At 33.6% G+C, this 16,222-nt stretch overlaps 1 protein-coding gene across 2 annotated transcripts in view; it reads left to right on the forward strand.

Annotated features, from left to right (window-relative positions):
• KRAS (KRAS proto-oncogene, GTPase) overlaps positions 1-14,603 on the forward strand; it is a 40,095-nt gene extending 25,492 nt beyond the window's left edge. The window contains exon 5 of one of the 2 annotated variants that reach the window (XM_081129362.1): positions 11,793-14,603. In XM_081129362.1, coding sequence (XP_080985488.1) covers positions 11,793-11,909 — 117 coding nt within the window. In that variant the 3' untranslated portion in view covers positions 11,910-14,603. The remainder of the gene's footprint in view (positions 1-11,792) is intronic. The other variant, XM_081129363.1, reaches the window with a different exon arrangement.
• Positions 14,604-16,222: the final 1,619 nt, after the last annotated feature.

Consider the following 16,222-nt stretch of genomic DNA (forward strand, 5'->3'; position numbering starts at 1 on the left):
GGGCAGTACAAAAATCGACTGTGGCTACATTTGGCCTTCTGGGGTACTGTATTGTTTCATTACACATGAGAACTTAGGGCAGACTTTTCAACTTAAAATTACTAATGTTAGCCTGTAAAATTCAAAGTAAAACTTATGCATTCTGTGAAAGGGAAGTAGGAGGGGAGAAAAAGGGAATTTTTCTTCTAGTACTTTTTTAAGATAAAGGTTGCAGAATATATATTTTATCAACTTTAAAAAGTTCACTATATTGCTGGGATATAATGAATTATATTTCTTTACAATCATTTTAGTTCATATTTGAAAAGCTAAAGTAATTTTTATTTTCTGCTGGTATGCAGCATGTGGTCCCTATGTTCCTACTCTGTAAAGACTGCTTCCTAGTTTACATTTATCTGGGCAGTTAGGAATTGCCACATTTCCTGGCTTCTTTGGGCAGTGCATGGCAATGTTGGCAAAGGCTGTTGAAACCAAAACATTGACCCCATGGTAGTCAGCTGTGTGTTTTCCAGTATGCTAAAATCAAAAGTGGGGAGGTTCAGTAAGTGGATGACAGAATCAGAATTCTCAGTCTATTCACTACTCCAGATTCAGCTTTTTTGCTTTTTGGAAGTCTCAATTTGAGCATAATGTGAAAAATTAGTTTTATGAACTTCAGAAATGTTAAGTGGTTAACTTCCTGATTTTTGTTAATTTCTGCATACTTAAAATTAGTTGTTACAAGACCTCCATTAAAGAAAGCTTTTGATCAAATTGTTTTAACAAACCAAACCAAACCAAACAAAAAACCTTATGTGCCATACTTTTGTTTAATAGTAGTTGAGTTTTTGTATAAGATCAATATTTTGAACTTTAACTTTTCATGAGTTAAAAATAGAACAGTTACTGAGCACCTGCTGTGCACCATACCTAGCCTCCCGATGAGTAGTATTGCTGCATTTCAGAAATACCTAAGATGGGCCATAGTTAGCAAGGTTTCTTGAGAAATTTGGCAGTGCAAAGTTGCTCTTTAGAATACACCTTGTTCCTCCTATTCCTCTCCCCCAAGAAGGCTAGTATTCTTGCATCTGTCTGTAAGTAGGGTGTTTGAGTGTTATTTCCTTGAAAGAGTTTGCAAGAATTTTTGCAGATAATAAGCCATTCAGTAGGAACAAATACTTGCTTAAAATGAAATCTCAGTGAAAGCATTATAGACACTAGGATATGTAGTTCTTTCTCTAGTATGGAGTGCTCTATTATTTTAGTCTCACAAGTATGTTTTCAGATAATAGCTGAGATGAAAATATTGTCAAATATCTTGATTTTAAAAAATTTACATGCATAAACTTGTGCACTTCTGTTCCTACATAAATATTTGCACTTGTTCTTAATGTTTAATAAGTGACATTTGAAAGTGAGTATATGTGGCAATAAGCCATATTTCTCAGGAATAAATTATTAAGTGCCAGTTAATGCTTAGCAACTAGCCACAATTGGGTATTGAATGTTTCAGCTATACTTTGTCTTTAAAAATTACCTATAAATTTTGGGATATGAAACCAGTGTTCTGTGCCAATGGTTTAAGGTGAACACAAGGATAAATAATAATCTCTTGATGTCAGTATGACCTTAAAGCATATTACCAAGAAATAAGAAGTAGTTAAATCTGAGAAAATATGGTAAATAATTGAGTCCTTAAAATCTAATTTAAATTTCTTATTAGTAAAAATTAATAAAGAGTCACTCTGGAATAACTATTTCTCAGTGTTAATTACTTTAGCCACTGAGGTCCTAATACGGAATCATTTGGTGGTGGATAGTAATCTCTTTTTAATCGTTGGCTTCCAATTCTCTCTGCATTGCTGGAAACAAAATCATATATTCTGGTGATGGGGATGTGCACACTTACAAAGTAGACTCTTTCAAACTGATTTTAGAAATAAGTTACAATCAAATTTTGCTTCTGCTAAATTAGTAGAGAACCAAAACCCTCTTTTTCTCCTCTCATAGAATGTTTTAATACTTCTACATTGACCTTGTAACTTTTTAAAACAGGAGTAAATCTTTACATTCTTAACAAATATGAGCTTTAACCTGGTTTGTTTTACACACACACATACATATATATATTTAAACTCCTTACATTAATTTTCAAATTGAAAGAGAATCATGTGTGAACATATCTTTTTATTTTTTTAATCCTCACCCGAGGATATTTTTCCCATTGCTTTTTAGAGAGAGAGGAATGGAGAGAGAGAGAGAAACATCGATGTGAGAGAGACTCATCGATTGGTTGCTCCCACATGCACCCCAACCAGGGCCGGGGATCAAGCCTGCAACCAAGGTACATGTTCTTGGCCAGAATCGAACCAGGACCCTTCATTCCATGGGCCGATGCTCTAACCACTGAGACAAATCAGCCAAGCCATGTGTGAACAAATCTTAAATGCTAGCTCATGCTTTACATTTTACATGCTTTACAAAAGTCATTTTAATGCCTTATATTATTTAACGCTGAGGATTTCTAATATATAATTTTTGCAAGGACTTGGGAGTAAAAGTAAATCCTCTCCTTGAGAATTAATGCTAAATATAAAATACTAAAAATTTTATATACAGGTACAAGTGGTTATATAATTTAAAGTTCCAGTATATTTAATGATTTCCAAAAATGGTTGGAAATTTTTATTTTGTAGTTAGCTTAACTAGCTAGTTGATTAAATTGATGTCATTCAAAATAAGGTACAAATTTTCTAGGACTCTAGTGCTTTTTATATGAGATAGCAGAATACAAATATGTCACAGGATGGTATAACTTTGAGATGTACATTTTAATATATAATCAAAATATTTAAATGCCCACTTCTTAACTGAAACTTAAGTTTATGAATTTTAAGTTAAAGTATTACTGTAACGGTAAATTACCAGACTCTACCATAGCAGTTCTTGATATGTTTTTGAGATTTATAAAAATTAATATACCCTAAAGAATTGAAGTGCCTTCTTTTTCTTTAACTATTATAAAAAATGGATGTGCGATGACTTCGGCATACACAAATTAAGCCTTAACTGTCGACTTACTTCGGTTAATACTAGAGTGGCTGATTCTCTGTGCCGAATTTAATTTAAAACTACAAATCGTACATTTGATATGTATTAGCTTTTTAGGTGTGAGTCCATTTAGTCACATTTGGTTCCTAGAAAGACTGATGTTACCAATCCCAGAGTGTTAAAATATTCTAATTCCCATAGTGAGTATTCATTCTTAAAATTAAAAAACCCATTAAGCTTAAAGTTAAATTGTGCAATAAAATAGACTAGCTTTCCTAAACACTTAATTCTTTGAGAAGAATGCACACAAATATACCTTTTAAGTTAATTTGCACTACATTTAGATTAATATTTGTGTGCTTTTCTCTTTTAGATGTAAGCTTGTGGACAAACTAGCAGTACAGTTAACACCTTGTCCCACTTGGCTACTGCCTAATTTTCTGGACTGGAAAAGATACTAAAAACTTTGTTGATCTCTATATGGCCTTATATGATTGTGTTTGTTGTCATAGCTTTCTTCCCATAGCCTTAAGCAAGAGAAGTCCCTTTTGCCTGTTTAGAGTGTTTGAATAAGAATACTAGAAAGTATAAGGCCAATATAATTGGATTCTGTTCTAAAAATTATTTTAAAGACTTGTAATAAGGATTCAGAATGCACTGCTCCTGTTTTGTGTGTATGTTAAACAGTTTATAATGTTTAGAATCTTATGGTAAACAGCCCTCATTTAGCATTTTTATTTAAATAATGTAGCCATCCACAAAAGTTCCAGTTTCAGCTCCACTTGTCCATCCTAGAAATTCACTGGACAGTGTTGCAATTGAAGATAGAACTCAAGATTCCAGTCCCTTGACTTAATTTTGAGGTGTGTGTGTGCAGGGGTTTTGTTTTTTTAAAAAACAAAGGTTAAAATTCTTTTTTGAACCACTTTCCTCCTCACTCCCTACACAGGATTTGAATGGGAGGGTTGGGGGTCAGTGCTATATAAATCATTTGTTTTCCCTAAGTCAAAGAAATAATTTAAATCTAACTTTAGGTTTTGATCAATTCTGTGACTAGCAAACTAAAATGATTGCACTAATACCTGTACTTAAGGTTTTTAGAATCTCCTCTAATTGCTAATGTAAATTTTTAAAAATAAATTCTAATTCCATTACAAAACAAAACTGACTTTAAAGAACAAACCAGGATTCAAGCCATATTTTAAAACTGCATCCCCAGTTTTATTCAAGCAATCTGATGTCTGTTTTAAAAAGAAATTCTCAAGTAAAGCTCATAATTTCAAACTTCTTGCACATGGCTGTCCCAATAAATTACTATTACCAATGAAACAGACTTTAAAGAAGTTGTGTTTTACAATGCAGAGAGTGGAGGATGCTTTTTATACATTGGTGAGAGAGATCCGACAATACAGATTGAAAAAAATCAGCAAAGAAGAAAAGACTCCTGGCTGTGTGAAAATTAAAAAATGCATTATAATGTAAAATCTGGTAAGTTCAGCATATTAATTTTGGCAGAAAGCAGATCTTTCAAAGGTAACAAGTAGCAACCACTTTAGACCTACCTAGGTATGGGCTTTAAATTTGAAATATTAAAAGAAACCACAGAGGGGAGGAGGGTGGAGGGATGGATGAAAAAGGTGAAAGAGTAAGAGGTAAAAAATAAATTAAAAAAAAAATGCCCAGAAGACTTTAAAATTTAAAAAAAAGTGTCTTAAAAATAAGAAACATAGTTTGTTTCCACAGTTAGTATATTTTAATTTTTAATCTAATGGGTATTAATTATAACTGAGGCAGCTTTGATGGCTCTAGACCACTCTACATTTGTCACAGGGTCTAGAAAGAAAAAATAGAAGAAACCACTTAAGGTTGAATGGTCCAGAAGGTAGAAAAGGGCCACTGTTAACAGTTCTAACTCAGTGGCATCAACATCACTTTCTACTCAAGTTAGAAACCCTGGGAGTCTTCTGGTGACTCCGACATCCTTCTTTTTCACCCCCATTTGGAGACAACTGCAGATTTCTATAATGTTCTAATTTTTACCACTTCATTAGTTCAGGCCCCTTTTGTTTTTTGCTGGGACTGTTATAACCTCTGATTTGGCTTACCTGTTGTCTTCATTCACAGTATAACCGAGATCCGTACTTAAATATCGCTCTCTTAAAATCCAGTCACCAGCTTCCTATTAACTATGGAATCAAACCTCCAATTTCACATCATGTTATTTATGGTTCTTAACACCTTCCTTCCCCTCCAGCCTTTGGCCTTATCTCTGAAAACTCCTTGGAAATTTTTTGGTCCTTACGCAAATGAACACCATGTATTATTTTCTTACCTTCCCTTGAGTCTTGGCTGCTGCCTTTGTTTGGAATACTAGTATTCTTATCCCCTAGTCTCATTAATTAGCTAACACTCTTTTATGATTCTGTAATCTCCTATTGTCTAAGACTCTTTCTTTAAACCCTTAGAATGAATATATGACCTTCTTGATACATTGAAATAACCTCTTTTATATTTGATTCCTGTACAGTAGAATCTTAGAGAGCCAGAATCACATATTTTTGTATGATCATAGCCTAATGAGGTTCTTGGTACTTAATAGCTGCTCATTTGGATTTTATTGCATGGGAATTTTCAATTTCCTTCCTTAACCCATATTATATTTGGTTTTGCTCGGAAAACATTTCATTTAACAGATGCCATAAATTTTATGCCAAAGCTTTAGAGTTTAATGTATATTGTTTGTAATATATAATGTTCTGTGAGAACATGAAATAAAATTGTAGGATACATTTATTGTGCTGATTAAACTAAGGTAGGTAGTCTTTATTATATGATTTTATGATCAGAAATAATGGAGCTCCCAAAAATATGAAATGTACATCTGAATAGTAGGTTCCGTCCCAAAAGATATTACGTGGTCTGGTACTAATCTCAACTCAGAAGAAGAAACAAAGCATGACTGGCATTAATTTTTATTGAGATTTATGAACTCTTGATATTTTTTTAGTATCATTATTTAAAGCAATATATTAATTTAGAAGGTGTGGTAAAATTGAACATTGCAATGCACTGAAAAAACAAACTTCTTAAATTACAGTAGCCATGAGCCATGAGTGATTAATTTTTAATTTTAATTAATTTTATTTTTTCCTCCTATTATCTTACTATTAGGTGATTTTTAAAGCAGAACTATTTAGAATAAAGTTTTATGCTTTCATTTTTATTTAAACAAAGATGGAATAATATACTTTTCTAAAATTTCTCATTTGTGCAAACTGTTTTCAGTGACTAGTGTGAATGGGAATGTCAGATAATTGTTGGGCATGATGAACTGAATTCTTGTCTTTTCAGTTGACATGGATAGCATTTATATAAAGAAAAAAGTGTACTTGGTAATACTTAACATTTTAAATAAGAATATTTTTACAAAATTAACTTGACAGTGATAAATAGGTACAAATTAGTTTTTCTTAGTCCTAAATTGAATAAGTTTAAACAAAATAATTACTGGGATACTACTTTTGTCATACATGTGTGTATGAGAATGACTAGTTCACATGTGAAAAAAAGGCATTTACTGCTCTTTTGATTAATTGTAATATTTCTCTAATCATTGAAATTATTTAATTTTAGTAAGATTGTGTAGAAAGGAGAGTTCAGTGCAATGTGAACCTAAAATACTTGTCAGAATCTTGGCAGGTAATGTTAACAGATTCGATTTTTGTTGTCTCCTAAATACTTGTTACCTGCTTAGAATCTGTCCTTCTTTATATCCATCTTGTGGTTTTTCATTTCATTTGCTGCACTGTTTTTCTTCATTGACATTTTTCTTCATTATAAAAGTTGAAATGGAGTAGACTATGTATGCATATGTGATCGAAGAGAGTTTGTGAAGGTTAAGTGAGGTGGATTAGAGACTCTTCTAAGTATTCCATTCTAAAGGTTTATGATTATAAATTAGCCAAGGGTTGTTGAGCTATAAAATTATTCTTTATTATATCATTGTAAGTTTTTTGCTTTTTATTTGTTAAGAAGATTAGCATGAAGGTTTATATATATTAAGCCTTGATTGTATTGCTGATAAATTATGTCTTACCACTTTTCCTCACTGCTTTGGGTGAAACAAAAGCATATGCTGTATCAGTAATGATTTCAGAAAGTGGGGAGCACTCAATGAGTGCAGCTTGGGGACTTCATTGGGGAACTTTTTTATTCACTAGTATTCATATCAATAATGCTGGTTTTTATCTTACTATTTGTTTAAATGTGAGCAAGCCTCTTATTACTATTCTGTGTTCACTTAAAAAATGTTGGTAATATTCCTCTGAATTTTAGATCTGTTGTAAAAATTAGATAAATGAAACTTGAAAATGCTCTGATTTAGTTTTGCTATTATTTTGAAATATTTATTTTGGAAGATTTTAGTAATACAATAAAGGAGAAATCATATCACTTAAATTTTAAATTATTTTCAAGATAACTTAACAAATGTGCATATGAATATCAACAGAGGTGGTTAAAATGAGTAAAAATCCAGTGTTCATTGTTCTTAAGCTAACTTGATTTATACAACTTTATTTGTTGAGTATTGGTTCCTAAGATTCCCTCTAGCGTTTAGGTTTAAAAGCCTGTTATGTTAACAGGCTTTTTATTTAATTTTAATTCTTTTATATTTTTAAAAATTTACCTTTATTGTTGAAAGTATTACAGATGTCCCTGTATTTCCCCCATCGATCCTCTCTACCTTGTACCCCTCCCCCCATGGCTTCACCCCACTGTCGTCTGTGTCCATGGGTCATACATATATGCATATAAAATCTTATGTTAATTTCTCCCCACCCACTCCTTCCCTGTCAGATTCGCCTTCCCTCTCAGATTCATCAGTCTGTTCCATGATTCTGTGTCTTTGGATCTATTTTGTTCATCGGTTTATTTTATTCATTGGTTTATTTTGTTCATTAGAGTCCACATATGGGTAAGATCATGTGACACATCTTTCTCTGGCTGGCTTATTTCCCTTAGCATAATACTCTCCAGGTCCCTCCATGCTGTCTCAAAGGGTAAGGAATCCTTTGTTTTTACAGCTGCATAGTATTCCATTGTGTAAATGTCCAAGAAGATGCTTGATATGATTTCAGTCTTCTTGAACTTGTGGAGACTTATTTTGTGTCCTGACATATGGTCTGCCTTTGAGAATGCCCCATGTGCACTTGAGGAGAATGCCTGTTCTGCAGCTTTGGAGTGGAATGTTCTATAAATGTCAGTTAAATCCATCTGATCTAGTGTGTCATTTAGAGTCACTGTTTTCTTGTTGATTTTTTTGTCTGGAAGATCTATCCAGTAAAGTCAGTGGGGTGTTAAAGTCCCCTACTATGACTGTATTGCTGTTGATCTTTCCTTTAAAGTCCTCCAGAAGTCTCCCCCCAACCCCCGCCTGTGTGAGTCTTTTGTTCTGAGGTGGGTCTCTTGTAGACAGCGTATATTTGGGTTTGTTTTTGTTCTTTTTTTCTTTTTAATTTATCTTTATTATTGAAAGTATTACGTATCTCCCCCTTTGTTTCCCCATTGATCCCCTCCACCCCGCACCCACCATCCCCCTGTCCCCCAGGCCTTCACCACACCATTGTCTCTGTCCGCCAGTTATGCATTGGGTCTTGTTTTCTTATCCATTCAGCTACGCTATGTCTTTTGGTTGTGACATTTAATTCATTTATATTTAAGGTTATTATGGATAGGTACTTAACTGTTGCCATTTTATTTCTTTATGCCTATGTTTCTTGTTCCCTCTATTTCAGCTTCTTATTACAGTAATCTCTTTAACATTTCCTGCAATGCTGGTTTGGCGGTAATAAACTCTAGCCTTTTTTTTTGGTCTGGAAAGCTTTGTTTCACCATCTAATTTGAATGATAGCCTTGCTGGATAGAGTATTCTTGGTTTCAGATCCTTGTTTTGCATTACCTTGAATACTTCATGCATTCCCTTCCGACCTGTAGAGTTTCTGATGAAAAATCAGCTGACAGCCTTATGGGAGCTCCTTTGTAGGTAACAGCTTGCTTTTCTCTTGCTGCCTTTAAGATTCTCTCTTTGTCTTGAATTTTTGGCATTTTAATTATGATGTGTCTGAGCGTGGGCCTCTTTGGGTTCTTTTTGCTTGGGACTCTCTGTGCCTCCTGAACTTGTGTGACTTTTTCCTTGACCAGGTTAGGGAAGTTTTCTGCCATTATTTCTTCAAACAGGTTCTCTATCCCTTGCTTACTTTCAACCTCTTCTGGTATTCCTGTAATGTGAATATTGTTACGTTTCATATTGTCCCACAGCTCCATTAGATTGTTCTTCTGTTTTTCAGTTGTTTTTTCTTTCTGGTTCTGTGATTGAGCGATTTTTTTCTAGCCTGTCTTCTAATTTGCTGATCCAATCCTCAGCTTCCCTAATCTGCTGTTCATTACTTCCAAAGTTGTTTTATTTTCACTTCTACTATGTCATTCTTAATTTCCTTCATAGTTTCTGTATCTTTTTTCATGCTGTTGAGCATCATGATCAGTATTCTGAACTCTACATCTGATAGATTGCTTATCTCCATTTCATTTAGCTCTTCTTCTGGAGGATTCTTTTGTTCTTTCATTTGGGGCTTGTTTTTTTTGTTTCCCCGTTTTGACTGCCTGTTTGGATTTGTTTCTATGTATTAGGTAGATCTGCTAGGACTCTCAGTCTTTTGGATGGTCTCTGGTGCAGGCCAATGTCAGATGCTGTTTGTGACTGGCCTTGAGTACCCTGTTTGAAGTTTTCCACACTCCACAGCTTCTCAGTTCTTCTGCTGGGGCTGGGTGTATTTGGACAGGATCAGGATGTGCACCAAGGTCTGCTTTTCCAAGCCTTGGGTCTAGAATCAAATCAGGCAAAGACTCAAAGCACCCAGAGGTTGATTGTTATTCAGTCTTTTAAGGAGCCTCAGGCTGTAGAAACTTCACAGGGTGGGGCCAGTGGTTTTCCAGTAGGGTAGGGCAATTGCTTCCCCTCCAGGGAAAAGCTGCTTGGAAGATAAATGTCTGCCTAAGATGTCTTCTGCTATATGGGGTAATGACTCAGCACCAGGGTCCAGATGGGTGCCCTCTGATATCTATTCCCTCAGCCAGCCCCCCTGGATTCTCCTCACACTGCTCTAATCCACTCTGCCTTCCCTCTGCTGGAGCCCAGGGTGAATGGCTGCACAAAAAACTTTGTGTATTGGCCCTTTAAGAGCGTGCCTGTATTTCCAGCCATCTCTTCCTGGCAGACAGAAACCCTGCTGCTTTTCACAGCCAGGTATTATATGGGCCCTTTTCTCAGTTCTGGTGCTCTGGGCTGGGGAGCCCAGCTTGGGGTTTAGACCCCAGAGTGCTCAGTGGGAACCCCCCAACAGCTGAGCTGTCCCTCTGGACCTTCAGCTGCTGCCTGTGGGAGCCCAGCCAGCCCTCTCATGCCTCCACACTTCCTACCAGTCTATGTGGTCTCCACTTTTTGTCCTTGGCTACGATGGTGCTCTCCAGCTGGTCTTCAGTTGCAGTTGATCATCCAGGGTGGTTTTCTGATATTTTAGTTGTAATTCCAGTTTGGTCCTGGGAGAGTGTCAGTGTAGCTTCCACTCAATCTGCTGTCATCTTGTATCTCCTCTTAACAGGCTTTTAACAATAGTTACTACTCAGTTGAATAGATTTTAAAATATATAGAAGATAATATTTTTCTTTAATTTTTTAAATTTTGCTTTTATATGTAATTTAATGGGGACATGAGAAGAACTGACTGTATTGATCTTGTATCATTTTAGTATTGCAGTTAAAATCTGTCCTGCTACCATATTCAGAGTTCCACTTTTCACATTATGAATTATTAGGTTGAAAATAACTCTGACTTAAAATCACTTTCAACCATTACTGATTTAGATACATTGCTTTGATCACAAATAGATGTCGGCTAAAATGACGAAATGGATATTTCTTTAAAGGTATACCATTTGTCTTTATATAGCAAATTTTTGAATACTTAATGTACCAAACAGAAACTAAAACAATAAGTAAAATAGAATCTTCTATAAATTGGTAACTTACACCACTATTTAAATGATTTAGCCCCCTTTTCCATAAATCAGAGTATTATGTTTTCAAAGTAGTGTCTTGTATTGGGTCACTTTATATGATTAAGTACAATTGAAACTTAATGCCTTAATATGGTATATAATATTTGAAAACTGGAAGTATATTCAAATACTGTTCACTTCTTGGTAATTATCTAAATCTAATAGATTTAAATAAGTATTGAACCAGAGCTCAAATATTGTTTCTGTGAATTTTTATGAAAATGGTATATTTATTTACATGGCTTAATATTCATGTGTAGAAACTCAGGGATAATTAAGTATAAATACATAATCACATATATACACACATTTGGATTTTGGTTACCAAGGTTTGCCAATATGTAAAAATTAGTAGCAAATTAAGTTCAGGGAAAAAGTCATTTGTGAAGCTTCTGTAAGATTCTGCGCCATTGCTTTTCATTTCCTTTTCTTAAAATCAGTGTTCCTGTTTATAACGTTGACAAAATATCCATGAAGAAGACATTAAAGAATCTTAAATGTCTGATATTCAGTTTCCTACAGAGAAATGTGAAGTGTCCTTATTCTTTCTCAGTATTAATATTTCCATTAGTGATATATCTTTCCTGTTACCTATGCAATTTAAATCATCGTATATATTCACATTTTAATACTTGTTTTATATTTCAGGGTGTTGACGATGCCTTCTATACATTAGTTCGAGAAATTCGAAAACATAAAGAAAAGATGAGCAAAGATGGTAAAAAGAAGAAAAAGAAGTCAAAGACAAAGTGTATAATTATGTAAATACAATTTGTACTTTTTTCTTAAGGTATACTTAAGTAAAAGTGGTAATTTTTGTACATTACACTAAATTATTAGCATTTGTTTTACTTTAGCCATTACCTAATTTTTTTCCCCTGCTCCATCCAAACTATTAGCTTTTATCTTGAATGCTTATTTTAAAATGACAGTGGAAACTTTTTCCCCTCTAAGTGCCAGTATTCCCTGAATTTTTGTTTTTGAACTAGCAATGCCTGTGAAAAAGAAACTAAATACCTGAGATTTCTTTCTTGGGGTTTTTGGTGCATGCAGTTGATTACTTCCTATTTTTCTTACCAATTGTGAACTTTGGTGTGAAACAAATTAATGAAGCTTTTGAATCCTCCTTATTCTGTGTTTTATCTAATCACACACATGGATTAATTACTAATTATAACTTCAGTTGAGATTTCATGATTGGTTTTACCAAAACATTGAGGGAACACGAATTTCTGAGCTTCCTGTAGATTCATCTTGCAGACATCATGTCCTCTAGTTTCAGTCACCCTTAATGAATGTAAATGTACACTGTTCACAAAGACTTTTTTCCTCTTTCCACTGCTATTTGTCATAGTCATGTTCCCCAAATATTATATTTTTTCTATAAAAGGAAAAAAATGTAAAAAAAGACAAGTCAATGGAAAATATTAAAACGCCATTTACTTTCCATATTAGATATTCCTATAATACTCTTAATAGCTTTTCCTGTTAATGCAGACCCAGTATGTAATAAGGATTATAGCAACCATTTGGGGGCTATATTTACATGCTACTAAATTTTTGTAATAATTGAAAAAAATTTTAACATGTATAAAGATTCTCATAGGAATTAACTATAGTCTCCCTGTGTCAGATTGCTCTTTCCTAGCATAACTTTAAACCTTTTCTTGAACTTCCGTCTTTGAATAAAGTTTTAATTCTGGTAGTGATATTAAAGATTATTTGAGTCAGTTAGCTTAGTAGGTGTTAAAGAGAACAAGTTGAAGGCCAGGCCCTGTGTGAAGAACCCCTGAGCTTCACTGAGTTTCACAGTATGGAGTGCATCCCTATGGCCTTCCCGTGTTGTCAAGCATTGGTTGGTTAAAAATGGGAAGTAGGAGAGATTTGGCTAGCTCAGCAAGATACATTCTCACTGTGTGGTGGTTCTGTTGACAAATCAGGAACATAACTTTAAAAAAAAAAAGAACAACAACAGAACTTAAAAAATATATTTTAAATGAGAATTGGGATAGGGCAAAGCTTTAATTTTTTTAAATAGTGAAGGGAAAAAGTTTCAAAGTCTCTAATATGGCTAGTTCTCTTAACACTGTTAAAGTAACATTTCATAAATACTTTACAAGTCTGGTCCATTTTTAAGAATAATGCTTTAAAATAGATAAATCAACAAAATGATTCAATGCATTTAAAATGTTTCTTATTTTAAGATATTTAAAGTGAGATGGTACATTGAGGTGAAAATATCACTGAACTAGGAGGAAGGTAACTTAGATTTTTGTTGTCTTTTACAACTTTGATTTTAGGCAAATGACTTATCCATTTCTTCATGTTAAGTCATCTCAAGGCTATAGCTAGCATTACAATTATGTGATTTACATTCAGTTTACATTAAAATATACCTATTTACCATTCTCAGCATAATCTGTAACTTTTTACCTGTGCTAACATCTTCAGTGCCGGTCTTAGGCAAAATTGTGCAAGAGGTGAAGTTTATTTTTGAATATCCTTTCTCCAAATTCAAGACCCTTCTCCCATATTAGTGTCATCTTGCCTGCCTACCTTTCTATGTGACCCATGACTTGATGCTTTTTCTTTAATATGTCTAATTCCCTTAACCTCAAAATTTATTGCTGCTTTGGGTATCGCTTTGAAGGTTTCCCATCAGGTCACATTCGAATGCCCTATGTCTTATTTCCCCCAAGCTCAACGTAATCTGAGATACTACGGTGGGATTCGACCTAATGGCTAATTTTGAGGTGGTGGCTGTAGCAATTTAACCTTGATCCTTTGAATATCATGTTTGCTGTCTGGTCCATTAGTGACTACGTAGCGATTTTCATACCTGCTATGAGTAGACGGAACCCTATCCAGTGGAAGAATGATTTAATAAAGGTAGTGCTGAAAGAATTCCTTAGATAATCTGTAATTAGGACTGCTGAAAGAATTCCTTAGATAATCTATAATTAGGACTAGCCCTGGTAACAGTGACACATTGCATTGTTTTAATAACTAAAATCTTACAATGAAAAATACTTTAAAATTTAATTCATAAAGTTTTTTAGCATGGTTCATTTATTCAACATATTTGAGTGCCTCCTAAATGTCAGGCATTATGCCAGGCACTGAGGATATTATGGTAAAAGGGATATAATCTGTATGCTAAAATAGTGTTTATATTCTAGAGTGTTCTGTAGTATCTTTGTGAGGCATTTGGCACATGACCCAGTTTTGTAGAGAAGGGAGTTGGTCTCTTAAGGTTTCTTCCATTTCTGGAGTAATTATTTTGCTCTGATTCCAATTTAACTGTTTAATCAAGCTACTTTATATAAATCACTTTTACTTCATTGTTTTAAAGGAGTAAACTTGATTTTTTAAAAAATTTGGCATAATTGTGTGGTTCTATTGGGACAATTATCATATACATTAAGTTGTATGACATAATATTAAAATTTCCAAGTGTGTAATATTCTGGTGGTTCTATTTGTGTAAGTAATTAAAATAGACTTTTAAAATTAAATATTGAATTCTAAAATAGTTATATTTATCGCAGTATGATTAAACAGATGCCCAAACTAATTCACAGAAAATTTCTGTATAAAAATCAGTAGGATTTCTGAAATGCTATGCTACACTACAGGTTTATGGAACATTATCTAGGTGGGTGGTAAGACATACAGAACCTCCTCTTATTTCTACCCTACAGAAAGAAATGGCCATACTTCAAGAATAGCAAGTGTATAATTGAGTGAGGGGATTTTTAGGACTCTTGAATTTTTGATGTAGCTGGACTTTTTTTTTTTAATGCAGTGGTAATTATCCTTTATTATGTGAATTTTGAATGATTTGACGAAAGGTTTGTTTTCATAGAGATTTTAAAAGAAGAGAGATGATCCTAGAAGTAACATGTTATCTCATTATCACAGCCTTAAAGATAAAAATCCTTGTTGAAGTTGAAAGAAAATGCTAAATTACATAGTCTTAGACATGCACATGTTTGTGGAAGAGTGTATCAGAAGTATGTAGTCAAATTCAAGTGAATATTCCCAGTTAGGCATTTGAGGCTCGATTTTAACTGAGTCACACTGCATAGGAATTTAGAACCTAACTTTAATAGGTTATCAGAACCTTTGCCACTATTGCACAATTTTGCCCTAATATATAAAGAAACCTTATGAGGCATGTTAAGTTGCAGTTTGCACAAGTTCATCTCATTTGTATTCCAGTGATTTTTTTTTTCTTCTAAACAATATATACACATTCAGTTTTTTGTAGGCAATAAACTATCACTTACACTTGTCAAAAAGTAATACTTTCTTGATAATTATATATTACTGATTTTTAAAAACCTATCAGCTACTATACAACTGAATTTATATTTAATAATTTCTCTGTTAATATTGGGTAGCATGAAATCTGCTTTGATAAATTGAACAGCATACAACTGGTAGCTGCAAATTCCTTCAGAAAATAAAATTATTTCTTTCTAAAGATATATTCTCATCAGTTCTTAAAACATAGTTATAACTAGATTAATACTTATTTTAGTTTAATAGTTTTAAGTGCCTGTTTGGGATGATGCTAGGTAATTTAGATGAATTTAGGGAAAATAAAATTATTACCTGCAGAGATGTCAATTAGAGGGTAACCCCTCCCCATAGAGTTAAATGGGTTATGTAATGTTTTATCCAAAAGTTTCCAGTTCCACTGTCTTGTGTTTTCATGTTGAAAATACTTTTGCATTTTTCCTTTGAGTGCCAATTTCTTACTAGTACTATTTCTTAATGTAACATGTTTACCTGGAATGTATTTTAACTATTTTTGTATAGTGTAAACTGAAACATGCACATTTTGTGCATCGTGCTTTTTTTGTGGGACATATGCAGTGTGATCCAGTTGTTTTCCATCATTTGGTTGCGCTGACCTAGGAATGTTGGTCATATCAAACATTACATTTAAAAATGACCACTCTTTTAATTAAAATTAACTTTTAAATGTTTATAGGAGTATGTGCTGTGAAGTGATCTGAAATTTGTAATATTTTTGTCATGAACTGTACTGCTCCTAATTATTGTAATGTAATA

Source organism: Miniopterus schreibersii (assembly GCF_964146895.1).
Source record: "Miniopterus schreibersii genome assembly, chromosome: 2".
NCBI lineage: Eukaryota > Metazoa > Chordata > Mammalia > Chiroptera > Miniopteridae > Miniopterus > Miniopterus schreibersii.